The 14,370-nt window shown below is 37.6% G+C and overlaps 1 protein-coding gene across 2 annotated transcripts in view; it reads left to right on the top strand.

Moving 5' to 3' along the window:
- Nucleotides 1-11,207, top strand: part of cdk19 (cyclin-dependent kinase 19) — a 67,465-nt gene extending 56,258 nt beyond the window's left edge. For both annotated transcript variants that reach the window (XM_053479862.1, XM_053479855.1), the window contains 4 exons: nucleotides 115-212; nucleotides 370-448; nucleotides 2,282-2,485; nucleotides 3,263-11,207. In XM_053479862.1, the coding sequence (XP_053335837.1) occupies nucleotides 115-212; nucleotides 370-448; nucleotides 2,282-2,485; nucleotides 3,263-3,404 (523 nt within the window). In that variant the 3' untranslated portion in view covers nucleotides 3,405-11,207. The remainder of the gene's footprint in view (nucleotides 1-114; nucleotides 213-369; nucleotides 449-2,281; nucleotides 2,486-3,262) is intronic.
- The last annotated feature ends 3,163 nt before the right edge of the window (nucleotides 11,208-14,370 follow it).

Below are 14,370 nucleotides of genomic sequence, written 5' to 3'. Positions count from 1 at the left end.
TTAATTAATTAATTTGAAAATAATTATTAATTCTCTATGAATATTTTATAATTAAAAACTTACAATATTGACAATTATTACGAAATTCTAAACTTCTAAACTCCTGATCTAAAGCTCCAGAAACTTCTCACCATGGACCCAACCAAACGCATCACGTCCGAACAGGCACTGCAAGACCCCTACTTCCTGGAAGACCCCTTACCTACAACAGAGTAAGACTCGCTACACACACACACACACACACACACACACACACACACACACACACACACAGTGAATATACAGAGCATTGTAGTGGATAAAACATAGTGAATATGTGTGTGTGTGTGTGTGTGTGTGTGTGTGTGTGTGTGTGTGTGTGCATTGTAGTGTATTTGCAGGATGCCAAATCCCATACCCCAAACGCGAGTTCCTTAACGAGGACGAACCCGAGGAGAAGACAGAGAAGGTAAAATAAGCCATCCGGGTACACACACACACACACACACACACACACCCTAGTTTACACAGGATGTACACACACCCTTGTTTAAACCACTGCGTTTTGGACGTGGTCGAGGACGGGTGATAAATCTGATTTATTCGTTGTGACCCGGGTCACATGACCCTTTATGAAAGGGCGCGTATACTTACGCACCCAGATTTTTTTTATACTTTTTCTTTGCCTGGCACACACTTGAGGCTTGATCAGACAGCATTAGTTTCTGGCAAAGGGAATATCACATGACACACACACACACACACGGTGGGAATGAGCCGCCTGGCATCAGACAGCACAAACAGGTGACATGGCACTCACCGTGCCAGCTTGAGTGTGTAATAGTGCGCATGTGTGATTAGCAGTGTGTGTGTGTGTGTGTGTGTGTGTGTGTTTACTTCTCATGGATGTAAAAAGATCTCTCTAGTGCTTGGAGCAAAGCATGTTTCTGCATGTGAAAACACACACACACACACACACACACACACGATGGCAGGACGAGGTGAGGAGTGTGTTGTTTAGCAGGTCTGCTTGATTACAGCACGTGCTCTACGTTGCTGCTGATTAGATTACAGGATCCCGCGTCGTGATTGGCTGATTCATTCCGTCAGCAGCGCGGCCGCAGCACGTAGAGACGGGTGTCGAGTCTCAGTAACGTGACGCCGTAGGGTCTGATCTGTTTGTTTTATTCCCTGAGAGAGAGAGAGAGACGCAGGTGAGAGAATGAACAATTACAGCTGCTGTAACATAAGTGCTAACAGGAACCACCTCGTTTCATAGACATTAGACATGAAGTCTTAGACATGATCTTATCTATTGGAGAATTAAAAAAAGCTATTTCTCTTATACTGTATATGACTTCTCGCAGGCCTGTGTAGTCATGCAGAAAAGACAGACAGACAAAGAAAACTTTTAATCTACATATCATATTTCTCTTTTTCCTTTTTTGATCCTTTTTTATTGGTTTGTTTTTTACCATCCTCTTTTTGCCCTTTTAATTCTCTTAAGTCATTTTTTCATATTTTTATAATTCTTCTTATTTATTTTTTTCTTTCTTTCTTTAATGCTATAATTGATTAATTATTTAATTATTTCTTTCTTTTCCCTTTCTTTCCTAAATTTCTGAATAATTTTTTCTTTCTCTAATTCTTTGTCAATTTCTTTTTTTTTTTAATCCTTTAAGTCTCTCTTTCATTCTTAATTCAAGTCTTTATTTAATTATTTTTTTATTCTTTTCTGACATACTTGCTTTTGTCATTTGTCTTTATTTCATAGTGGGTCTCTTTGCTTAATTTCTTTTCTTATTTAATTTTTACTTAAATTCTTTTTCCTTTTTGATTCTTTAATTGCTTTTCTTTTTTCTTTCTCCTTTTTTATTAAATATTTATTTATTTTTTCTTCTTCAAGTTTATCTTTCCTTAACACGTTCCTTAATTCTTTCTTTCTTTCAAAATCAAAACTTCCTCCTGATCCCCTTCATACACAAAGAATTATTTATTTATTTATTTATTTATTCATTCATTTTTTTTTAATATATATTCTTTATTCTCTATGAATTATATAATTGACAATTTACATCTTGACTCTTGGGCATAAATTTAAATTTAGAATTCAAATTCTATTATTATTCCTTTATTTATTCTCGTCCTGTCCGAGCCTGTGTGTCTGTGTGCGGTTTGACCTGACACTTCATCCTACATATATTTTTTTAAACCCATCTAATGTTGTAGTGAGGCTTCTCCCTGAACCACGAGTTAAAAAAAAAAAAAAAGCCTCTGGTATTGTGTACATGTGTCTATGTAGAACCAGACGCAACAGCACCAGCAGACCCAGGCGCAGGCGCAAACACAGGCGCAGCAGGCGCCGTCGCAGCAGAGCTCGGCTCAGACCAACGGCACTTCCGGGGGGACCACGGGACCCTCCATGCAGCACGCAGGCCAGGAGCAGGGGCCCCCGAACAAGAAGAGCCGCACCACCGGGGCCAACGTCCTCCAGACAGACTACCAGGTGTGGGTTTGTGTTTTTGTTCTGCTGTCCAACACACTGTAAGTACACGTAGCTACAGTAACCAGGAGCACGGTGAAGATCTGCAGTAAATGAGTCCCCTGTGTTTGGTGTATAAGTAGACAGGGCTGCTACATCTGTGATGTTACATCTTCTTTGCCTCGCTACTTACCAAGAATTTTTTTCTCGGGAGTACGATTTTCCATTGACCCTGGTATTATGAAACAAGCATTAAGATTTACTAGCACGAGTGTAAGCAATCTTTTGCTGGACGAGGGTAAGTCACACCTTTGGACGCAAAAGATGGATTAGGTTCATGTGCGTATTTAGAAATCATGTGTGTGTGTGAAAGAGCTTGAGATGGAATTTTAGAGAATGGCTTTAGCTAATCAGCTTTTTGCTGTAGTAAATGAACAGATTAGTAAAAGATCTCACAGTTACACATGTCCCAAACGTATGAGTACTGCAATGAGTCAGAGGTGCAATACCATGGACTTCGCTCTGAGTGTTTAAGTGTGTGTGTGTGCGTGTGAGTGTGCGTGGTCTACTACACCTCACCCTAACCCTAACCTCAGCCATATCTAATACAGCATTGAGAGGAGAAACTTTAGTTGTTCATTTCCTGTTGAGAAAACACTTTGGCGTGTAATTATTTAGGCAATAATTGCCTTTTGAGAGTTGGACGATTTTCAGCTAGCTTTTATACTTTCAAAAGCTTGATTAGCATTATTAACCCCCTTTTTTAAATACCGATCATATCTGTTTGTTTGTTTTTTTCAGCACTCCAGCTCGCGCCTTGGTTACCAAAGCAACGTCCAAGGCACCACCCAGTCTCAAAGCACTATGGGATATTCATCCACATCTCAGCAAAGCTCCCAGTACTCTCATCAGTCTCACCGCTACTAAGACGCGGAAACATTGACGGCCTCGCGCTAATCCGCAAACGCAAGTCTTGCTGCCATTCCTTATAAACTTGTAAAGACTTCCTTCTCCCTGCCTTCGCACCTTCTTATTAACATTTAAATCACGCCTCTAAGTTTTTTCAGCTAATTCTTACTAGCATCTCCAATACCAGCAGCATTAGCAATAGCTCACTTGTCATGGACCAGAGAGCTAAGATGTCATTTCCGAAGCAGCACCCTCTATACTCACCGACACAACCCAGGAGCCTTGGAGCTCAAATGAACCTTGTGATGAGATGCAAAACTAGCGTCCTAACCCTCGGTTTAAAACAATTCTCAGAACTGTATTTCATATATTTACTTTTATTTATTTGGCACTAACCTTTATCCAAAGTGATAACTACTGAGGCAGGACACAATACAAGTGTTTAGCCGAGCAGGTGAGGGTGAAGGACTTTTCTCCAGGGCCAGGGAGTGGCACTTTGGCAGTCCTCGGGTTCAAACTGACACTGACAACATGGGCAGTGCTTCAAAGCAGAGATCCCAGAACCACAATATATTTAAAACAACAGTTTCAGTTTGTGAAAACTTCAGTTTAGGCACATCAAGTCCCTAAATCCAATCAAACTGTCAGTAGGGCCTTCTTGGTCACCCTCCAAAACAAGCCATTTGGTTCCTTCATTTTTTATCTATGTGTCTTTAAAGGTGCACCTTTAGCTTCCATCAAGAATCAGTTTGCAAACCCCTGGGTTTCCATCAAGGATCAATCCTGACCTCTTGGGTTTTCATCAAGAACCAGTTGCCACCCCCTGGGTTTTCAACAGGAATGAGTCTCCAAGCTCCTGGGTTTTCATCATGAACCAGTCCCTAAGTCCTCGGTTTTCATCAAGGATCATTCTCTAACTACCTGGGTTTTTATGAAGAATCAATCTTCAAGCTCCTGCATTTTCATCACGAATCAGACACAATCCCTTGGGTTTCCATCTAGAATCAGTCCCCAGCCCCCTATTTTTTCATTAAGAATAAATCCTTAAGCCCTGGGTTTCCATCAAGAATCAGCCCTCAGCCTTTTAGTTTTTCATCAAACATCAGCCCCAAAGCCTTCTGAAGAACCAAACTTCAGAAACTAAAATATCATTTTGGGTTTACTCTTGGGCTTCTTGGGCTTCCATTTACAACCACTCCCCAAGACCTTGGGTATGCATCAAGAACCGGTACCCAGGCCAGTTTCATCTAGAACTAGTCCTCAGAATGCTTGGCTTCCAATCAGAACCATCCCCGAGATTTCTCAGTTTACTTCCAGAACCAGTCTTCAAGAAACTGGGTGTCATTATGTCCACTTTTGGGCGTTTTATTAAAGACCATTTTTCAGGATCCTTGGTTTCCATTAAAAAAAAAAGTTTTCATCCATAACTTATCTACACACCACCTGGTTGCCACCCAGAACCATTCATCAAAACCTTCACAAATAGATAGATTGTCAAACTCCTTCGATCCAGTGTGCTGCACAACAATGTGAGGTCCCAGAACCTGCAGTATTTATGTAGTCCAAACTGAATTAATGATCCAAACCCTGGAGTTTTTATTCAGAAACACGACTGTCTAAATGGGATTCTTTAAACCTCTATTTTTTATGAAGAACATTGACTTTTCCTCAGTCAGTAATCTAAATCTTTAGTATCTCTACTGAAATCTCTATTAAAACTATTAATGTTCTAGTTGATCCTTAGAACCACCTGTACTCTTCCGTAATCAGTCTGCGCAGCTTTTTTTATGTAGAGAATAAGTCCTTTGAATGTACAGTTTCCAATCCACCAACCCACAACACCTGCTACAGTTCCAGTCCTCCACACAGTTGTTTTTTCTGCCTGTAAGCTGCCCTCTTGGACAAGGTGAGGGTCTCGACAGAACCTGCCATTAGGACCTACTGTGTCCGTACAGAACCAGCCAGGACGCGTCCCGATTCTGCTCTGGTCCAACGACCGGCTACACACCTGCAATACGGAGGCTAATACAGTACAAACCAAATATCTCTCCTCTTCACTATCTGTCTGATTTTTTTAGTTTGTTTGTTTGTTAGTTACACATTCTGTTGTCCCTACACGTGCAACACCACGTGCACATTATAGACACTGAAGAACAAAAAAACTTTGAAGATAGAGGACTGGCGACTGGCCCTTATCAGAGCCATGATATGTCTTCATGCATGTGCAGAGCGCCTTTACTTACTTTTCCACTACAGACGTGGAGGCTTTGACCTTCAAGGGTTTTGTTCTTTTGTAAATATTTGATTCTGACATCTGAAGACTGCAGAGGAAACCCTTTACTTTTACGAGTCTTTTGTACGTTCATTCACGGTGATGGACGGTAAATATCAACGACAGATTCCTTTGTCAGGAAAATGAAGCAAAACGAAAGGAAAAAAAACTTTCTTTTATCGTTCGACGTATACATTTGAAACTTCTTTTTTTTTTTGGCCATGAGATAAAATTACGTGAATCAACATTTGTGTCTACAAGAGAAACTGTGTGTACGAGTGACTATGTTTTTGTTACAATGTTTGAGGCAGCTCCGGTGACTGTTACCTCCTGTTTAATATTTTATCATTTTAGATTTTTTGCTATTTTTATTGTTGGTTTTGAAGTTGGGTTTAATTTTTTGTTTTTGTTGTTGTTCTTCACCACTCCGTGTGTAGAATCGCATTTGAAGCAGCGCTGTAAAAAAAGAAAAAAAAAAAAAGAAAGAAAAAAAATCTAAACTTGAGGTCCTTCAAGCCAGGGGAACGGGGAACTAAAATTGTCCCTTTAATACTAGTCCAAGCTCTGTTTCCCCTGTTTGCCAAATCCTGACCTCAGCCAGATCAAATCTCGAGTCGAGAAGAAACAGGCCAGACCTGATAAGTGCACTGAAAATGTTGGAAACACTGACATCTTCTGGGGGTTTGAGAGAACCGCACGACTCTCAGAGCTGTCGACTAAATGGCACTTCTGCACTCTGTACCCAATGGACGTCAGCAATGGCTGTGAAGTAGACTCGGGGGACACTGGTGCATGTAGCTGACCTGAGACCTGCTAAAGACCAATGAACAATGGCCATCAGATGAGCAAAACGGCACTGATCTCTGTTCAGGTTGACTCCGGATGCACTGACCTGAGAGTACATGTTCATTTTCATCTAATGTGAGTTTACAGGCGCAATATTTAAAGGAGGTCTTCACTCAGATATGATAACAGCGTTAGTGTGTGCATATTACCGCCAACGTCAGCTGTATATTCTTAGAAATAGGAGTGGTTGAAATTAATTAATTAATTAAAAAATAGTTATAATTTAAACTCTTTCAAATATTGTTCTTCAGGGAGTTATTAAAAGATCCTGTTCAAAAAATTTGTATACTTATGACAAATGAAAATGAGCCAGCACTTAAAATAGATATTAACACACTCATAAAAGTGTTCTTTAGTGATTTTGCAAAATAAAAGAGCCTTTTCTGATTAAAAAAAAAAAACTGTTTCTTTATGGGTTCCTGCAGTGAGACAGCTGAAAACCCCATGAGAGTTCAAAACCTAAAGGACAAACTGGAACTCTTATAGATGAGGATATCTTTTTAGTTTTATTTTATTTTTTTATGAGTTTTTAATAAATTTAATGAGGGACACCTGAAGAACCCTTAAGGATTTAATAGTATTTTAAGTGTGGATACTTTAAACAAACAAATAAATAATAATAATAATTATAATAATAATAATAATAAAGATTTATAAAAAAAAAAATAAGATCACACTTTTAAACAAATGGGTTCGATTAACGAAGAAAAAAAAAACTTTTAAATAATTCCTCCAAAAACAGAAACACCTGGAGCACTGGATTTTCTACTAGGGAACCTTTCTATTAGAGGAAAGGTGTTCCTCCAGAAGCACAACTGAAGGACAAGTAAAAATTTTATTATTAAGAGTGTATATTTCAAATTTTTAAGATTTTTTTAATTTCTTTAGAATTCCTTTCTAAGAACACTTCTTTAGGTAAACAAAAAACAGGAACCTGTTCTGATTGGGAAATGCTGTTGTATAAATTTTTAGATCTAATGGTTTTCAAAAATAACAATTGTAGAACACGTGATGCTTCATAATATTCAAAGTCTTTTTTATCCTTTCAATAAAATAACCATTCTTAAGCAGTTTTAAAATAGTTCTTGTCGTTGTTGCGTCTCATTTGGCTTTCCGAAAGCGTTCAGTTTCCTGTATTGATCAGAAAACACGAACCACAGAGATGTCAATTCATTTTCCGAAAGCGGTTTGCACACCATAACGCAAGATCACAAACTACGTTGGGTAAAATTTACATTAAGTAACATTTTGTTTAACACCTTGGCAGCTTAACGTCACTATCATATTTCGCGTGAATCACGTTAGCATATTTCGAGTGAAAGGTTCCTTTAACGCTGGTTACTGACTAGCTCTGGCAAGACTCGAGCGTTACTTTCCTGTCAAAAGTAATAGTATGCAAAAAAAACAACTTTTTTTTTTTTTTTGTTTCCCGCCCACTCAGCTATCTGGCTCCGCCCTCAAAATGTCTCAAGAGTTTGTGTAATTCAAAACAGCGTTTGCCTGTTGTTTTATAGCTTTAACATGTTCCGTGACTAAAAAACATCATTTGTGTAAACGCTCAAAGACGAAATAATTTATACACAGTAAATATAAATCTGCTTTTTAAACAATTATGTACTTTTATTCTTGACAGGAAAATAACGACTATTATAGTATACTACATTCTATGGTTTTCCTGAAACTTTTTTCACTTCAGTCCACATTTAAAAAAAAAATATTATTGACCAGCAGTCCAGCCCGACCTCTAACCTTCCTCCCTACAGTGTGTTTTTTCTTCTTCTCTTCCTCCTGAGATGCATCCAGAGCGCAACTTGTTTTTTTCTATAAAAAGTTTAAAAGCGAGGTGATCGGTGTAGTGTCGTCCTGTCGCCGTGTCCTCTCTACGTGGGACGCTAAACCTTCAAACCTTCACACTTTTTCCTATGCAAACAAAACGACAAACGAAACAAACCCTACCTGAAAAGCGTCGGCTTTTGCAGGAGCCTCAAATTTAAACCACAGCAGCGAAAATATCACCGTATTTCTTACTATCGACTTCTTTTCTTTTTAATAACAAACATTTTGAGGGATTTGTAACTTAACGTGCAAACTGAAAATTCTGACATGAAGTCATTGAGAGTGTTTTTTTCCTTTTCTTTTTGTACTGTATGCTGTATTGTTAAGATCGACTGTAAAAAATGGCATGTATATTAATTCTACACGACCGTATTTATTATCTTCACACACTTATAAAAAAAAATATATATATATGAATATATATATATAAATCTACAGTATATATATATTAATGTTTAGATCTGTCTCAGGCCTGACGCTGAGGTCGGAGACGTCTGTTTTACTAAACGAGATCAATGTTTTCAGGTCGTTTGTATTTCTTTATTTTTTCCTCTCTAATGTAGTCTGTAGGTATAAATGCTCGCCCTAAGCCTTTATATACCGAGTTGTACATAGGCACTGAGGTAGTAGGTGATTATTTATGCACTGAGCTCCATTTCGCAGAAGGCACCAGTCCGCATAGGGTCAGGGTTTACCAAGCTGAAGGAGCTGCGCGGGGAGGGGCGAGGGTGGGGGGGAAGAGGGTAGTTTTAAATGGACTTTGTGTCTGTCAAGCTTTTAGAAGTGTTCACTAATGAGCGTGCAATTATGTCTTTCAGCTAAAACATTTCAGCATGTTGACAGTGCCTTTTTTTTGTTTTGTTTTAAAGCTATTCGTTCCAGTACTGTTTTTTTTTTTTTTTTAACATGCCCTTGTTCACTTTCAACCAAAATGTCCAGTAACATTCTAGAATGTAGAAAATAAATCCAAACATGTGTCCAAACTTTTGCCTGGTACCCTACAAGTCAAATGTTTGGACACCCCTCGGACTGTTTTTTTGTGATTTAATTTCTACATTCTGGTATAATAATGAATTTTTTTTTTCTTCCAAAACTCTGAAACAACACATATGGAATGATGCAACAGCAACAGTCTGTTTTTTTAAGACATGAAGGTCAAGAATAGTTCTTGCAAGAACAAAAATGTCAAGTGCATTTGCAAAACCCATTAAGCACCATGATGAAACTGTCTCTCCTGGAAAGCGAAACCAAAACTTACACCTGCTGCCGAGGAGTTTATTACATTTAGAGTTACCAGCCTCAGACATCACCTTAGATTAGAGGTGTTATCAAGGCTTTACAGGGCATAAGTAGCAGATACATCCCAACATCAATTAGATGTTGAGATTATTGCATATTTTGGACGCCTTCAGTATTGTTTTACAGTGTAGAAAGAAGTAAAAATCAGGAAAGACCACAGAATTATAAGGTTTTTCTAAACTTTTTGACTGGTATTGTATCCATAGTTGTTTGTTTTGTGTAATATTTCTCTGTTGCATTCCAACATGAATGCTAAATGACATCCTGTTCACTCTACACAGTCTGTTCACTTCATTACATTTGTTGTAGTATCTAAGACTATAATAATATACATGTTTGGAATGACTTAACTACTACTTAACGGCATACCGCATGTTTACGTTTTTATATTTCTTAAGAAACTTAAAGAGTTAAAAACAAATGTAATTCTGTTAAGCTATGAAGTTTTTAGGAAATATGCTTTAAACATGGTTCAGCAGTTCCCACAGCTTAAAGTACTCAGACATTAGATGGTAAGCTTTTAAATGTGTAGATTTGTAGTGTTTTGTTTTTTCTTACACACAGTTTTTAAGCTGGATTTGTACTGTGAAAATGCACTTAAATACATAACACAAAGGCCTAACATAAAACACAGTCATAGGGACATAGGACATAGAATGTTAGGTAGGAAGGTGCAAAATGTAACAAAAAATTATGTCGTTTTTTTCTTATTTTTTAATCTAATCTTGATGCTTTGCTAGTAAGGTTAAGTGAATCACATAGCACATATCACATCAACCGTCATTTAAATTGGAGGTACATTTCAGAATTTAAGATTACTTTGTAAATGGTCGTGGTGAATTTTTTTCAATTAGCTCAAAATTTCAGGGATTTAAGCGAGATTAAGTGAACAAGGTGGTGTTAAATAACAGTACTGGAACTCAAGCTGTGTGTTTCAACCTTGGTTAAAATTCGCACACGGAACACACTCATGCCTTTGTTTTGATTTTGTTTTTTGAGATTTTTATATTGTCCGATTTGTTTGTATGTTGTTGTTTTTTTCATGTTATGTTTGATTCTGCACATGCATTTAATAACCTACGGAGTGGGACGTATTTAGTAAAACTTTTCAGTGTGTGGAATTCTGAAAGTTTCTGTGTGTAGTCCTGCTAACATTAACATCTTTTTTTAAATTGTTGTTTTATTTTATTATTTTTTTAACAATGTCCTGTTCTTGCGTGAATTTTGACTGTACATAAGAACTCTTCACTGAAACATAACTTTATGGTATTTGTTTTTTTTAATGCACTGTTATTGCTAAACTATTTAGTGGTAAATGATAAAAAAAAAGTATTTAAAGTTTTTATTGTCTTGTTTAGGGACTAAATATATGGCAGTTCTATAAAGGTTAGACAGTGCTTTTTAACAGAATACTTATTGTAAATGTGTAGAAATATAAAGCCTCTGAATGTTGTATGCAAATAAGTGGGTGGAGCCTAAAGGCCTCGGCCATGTCACTCTGTCCCCTTTTTTTTATAATAGAGGATGCATGTATTTGCCCTTTTTTAAAATTTTGAATTAAAGAAAAAACCCGCAGCATTTAAATCATCTTTGTCGACCCATTTGCGTCCTGACCGATCACTCGGCGGTTCGGCTCACACTGATCTTCAGTTTAAACTCAGATTTCAGTCATGCTCCTGCCGTTAACTTCAACACATTTCACCGCTAATGTTAGCTGATAGATCCTGGTGAATTCCTCCAAAGATTTGACCTTGGAGACCTGAGAAAGTGTTAATATTAAGCTCGTTGTTAATATTAACTTATGCTTAAATAGTCAAGACTTAATTGAATTTGTTTTCTTCTTTAATTTTATAGAAATTAACCTTTACCTGATTTATATTAAAACTCATTATTTGTGCTTTTATTCTAAAAGCACTTCATGCTACAAAATTCATGGCACAACAACCATTATTATTATTATTATTATTATAAACCATAATGTCCAAATCAATTATATTTCTCTTGGGTTCCAATAAAAAATCAGTTGAAATTTGTATTTACAGTATAATACAACACAAACAATCTTGTATATATACATACTGTATATAAATGACTTCAAAGTGTAAGAAATGTAATTTCATAATGCTTTATTACATTTAAGAACTCTAACTAAATGAAATTGTGAGAAAACAATAAGTTCCTTAAAATAAGTCTCGGACATTTATTATTTTTTTATATAATAATCGAGTCATTCTGAAGCCATGGTACAGGAAACATCAAGTACAACTGCAGTACAGGCCAAAAGTTTGGACACACCTTCACTCATTCTTCACATGACCATTTACATTGGTAGATTCTCACTAAAGGCATCAACACTATGAATTGATAGTGTTATATAAGGTTTCTTCAAAATAGCCACCCTTTGCTCTGATTACTGCTTTGCACACTCTTGGCATTCTCTCGATGAGCTTCAAGAGATAGTCACCTGAAATGGTTTTCCAACAGTCTTGAAGGAGTTCCCAGAGGTGTTTAGCACTCGTTGGCCCCTTTGCCTTCACTCTGCGGTCCAGCTCACCCCAAACCATCTCGATTGGGTTCAGGTCCGGTGACTATGGAGACCTTTTTTTTGTTAAGTACATAACTCCACATGTGTTCATTCCTAGTTTTGATGCCTTCAGTGAGAATCTACCAAAGTAAATGGTCATGAAAATAAAGAAAACCCATTGACAGATAGAGAAGAAGGTGTGTCCAAACTTTTGGCCTGTACTGTATGTCACTGTTTCGACTTTAAATTGAGAATTTAAACACCATAGTTTTCATCTAAGTTGATTTTTAAGTCTCGGAAACCTAAACTGTAATGTCAGAAATGAAAATGATTTCTGTTTAAAAAAAACAATTTTTGGAAAATGTTAGAAATTCTGTCCCATCCCAGGTGTAACCCACCTTTCACCATGTGCTTCCTGGGATAGAGTCCCTACAGGAGAAGTGGTTGGATGGAAAGCACTTTAACACTTCAGCCAGAAGTTTTAATGTAACTACGTATCAGTGAGCCATAGTGTGTTGAATGTTGTGATTTCCCTGAAAACACGTCAAGGCCCTGATATAATCACACCTTTAATACAATGTACACTGTATCTGGTGTGAACTACGTCCCGTGTGAAGTACAACTAGCATCTTCTGAGTAGTGTGCTATTTGTTTCAAACTAATACAAAACCTGGCTGCATACTTGTGCATCAATGTAATACCGATGTGTAATAATTGTCCACATCCATTCATCCATCAATCTCGGAACATCTGTAGTCCAACTAGGGACAGTGGAAACCAATGCGGACCAATTATTATCATTTTTTCCATTTTTACGACCGTGGCAGGACCTCCGGTCAACATTCACACGTGCATTTAAACACTACAATCATTTTGGAAAGGCCAATTAGCCTAATCTGCAGGTCTTTGGATTGTGGGAGGAAACCGGAGTACCTGAAGGAAACCCACCAAGCACGGGGAGAACATGCAAACTCCATGCACACAGACCCCAAGGTGGGAATCAAACCAAAAACCTGGAGGTGCAAGGCAATAGAGGCAGTGGTAGCTCAGAGGGCTAAGGCAGAAGGTCGGTGGTTCGCGCCCCAGCTCCACCAGGTTGCCATTGTTGGACCCTTGAGCAAGGCCGGTAACCCTGTCTGTTCCAGTTGCGCTGTATCATGGCTGACCCTGCGCTCTGTTCCCAGTTACTCTGGTATGTTCGAAGAAAAAATTTCAAAAGACTAAACTAAACTTTAGTGCTTTAGTGCTAGCTAATTGTATCTATAACAAACTATTAAGGTGTTCTTGCATACGAGGTAAATGAGTAAATGAAAACTTCCTTACAGATTGGAGTTATCTTACATGATGAAAATATATAATACAAATTTTTATATATAAAAAATTATAATAAAATAATTTTATTAAACATTTTATCTATTGGACATGGCGTGCCACAACCTCGATAAACTTTTTCGGTATTAAAAGACAAATCGAATATGTGAATTTACCTTAATACCTGTAAGGATTTGGTTTTTGAATTGATTGATTAATTTTTATTTTAACTCCGCCTTTTACAACTTTATATTCGTTAAAGCAAACACGACCGGAACAAGTCATAACTTTATACTGTATAAACCTGAGACAACCCGCATACACGCCTCCAGAAAATCCATAGTGAAAACAGACACATAATGAAAATGTTGAAATTCATGATGAGTTATTCAACTCTGTATTAAAAGTGTGATGTCTGAAGCAACTCCAAAACTCCAGCTATTGTGGGATGTTCCCGGTCTGCCCATATAGTCCAACCTATAGAAGTGCTGGTGTACTGATCAGATTGATGATCAGATTTAATGCTGGTTCTGATAGAAAGGTGACTGTTATGGTGGCAAAAGGGGGATTTACTCAATATTAAGCAGGTGGTCCAAATGTTATGTCTGATCAGTGTCCATACATATTTATAACCTTTAATGCTAATGCTAACCAGCTGGCTGGAGATTAGCAGTGACGTTAATCAACACTTGTCAGTATTTATCTTAGAAGTCCTGTCAGATCTGTTCATGCTAACCCCAAACACTGACTCAGGTTTGTACTTGTAGCATGATCGGACCGTGTATAACGGAAATGAATGATGTGTTTTGTGTTAATGAAAGGATAATTGTTCCTCAAAGTGTCTCCTTTACTGTAATTACAGTTTCCCTCTCCACCACAGGGTGTCACTGATGATGTGCTTTATCATCAGGT

Source organism: Clarias gariepinus, chromosome 2 (genome assembly GCF_024256425.1).
Source record: "Clarias gariepinus isolate MV-2021 ecotype Netherlands chromosome 2, CGAR_prim_01v2, whole genome shotgun sequence".
Classification (NCBI taxonomy): domain Eukaryota; kingdom Metazoa; phylum Chordata; class Actinopteri; order Siluriformes; family Clariidae; genus Clarias; species Clarias gariepinus.
This window is presented reverse-complemented; position numbering and strand designations above follow the sequence as displayed.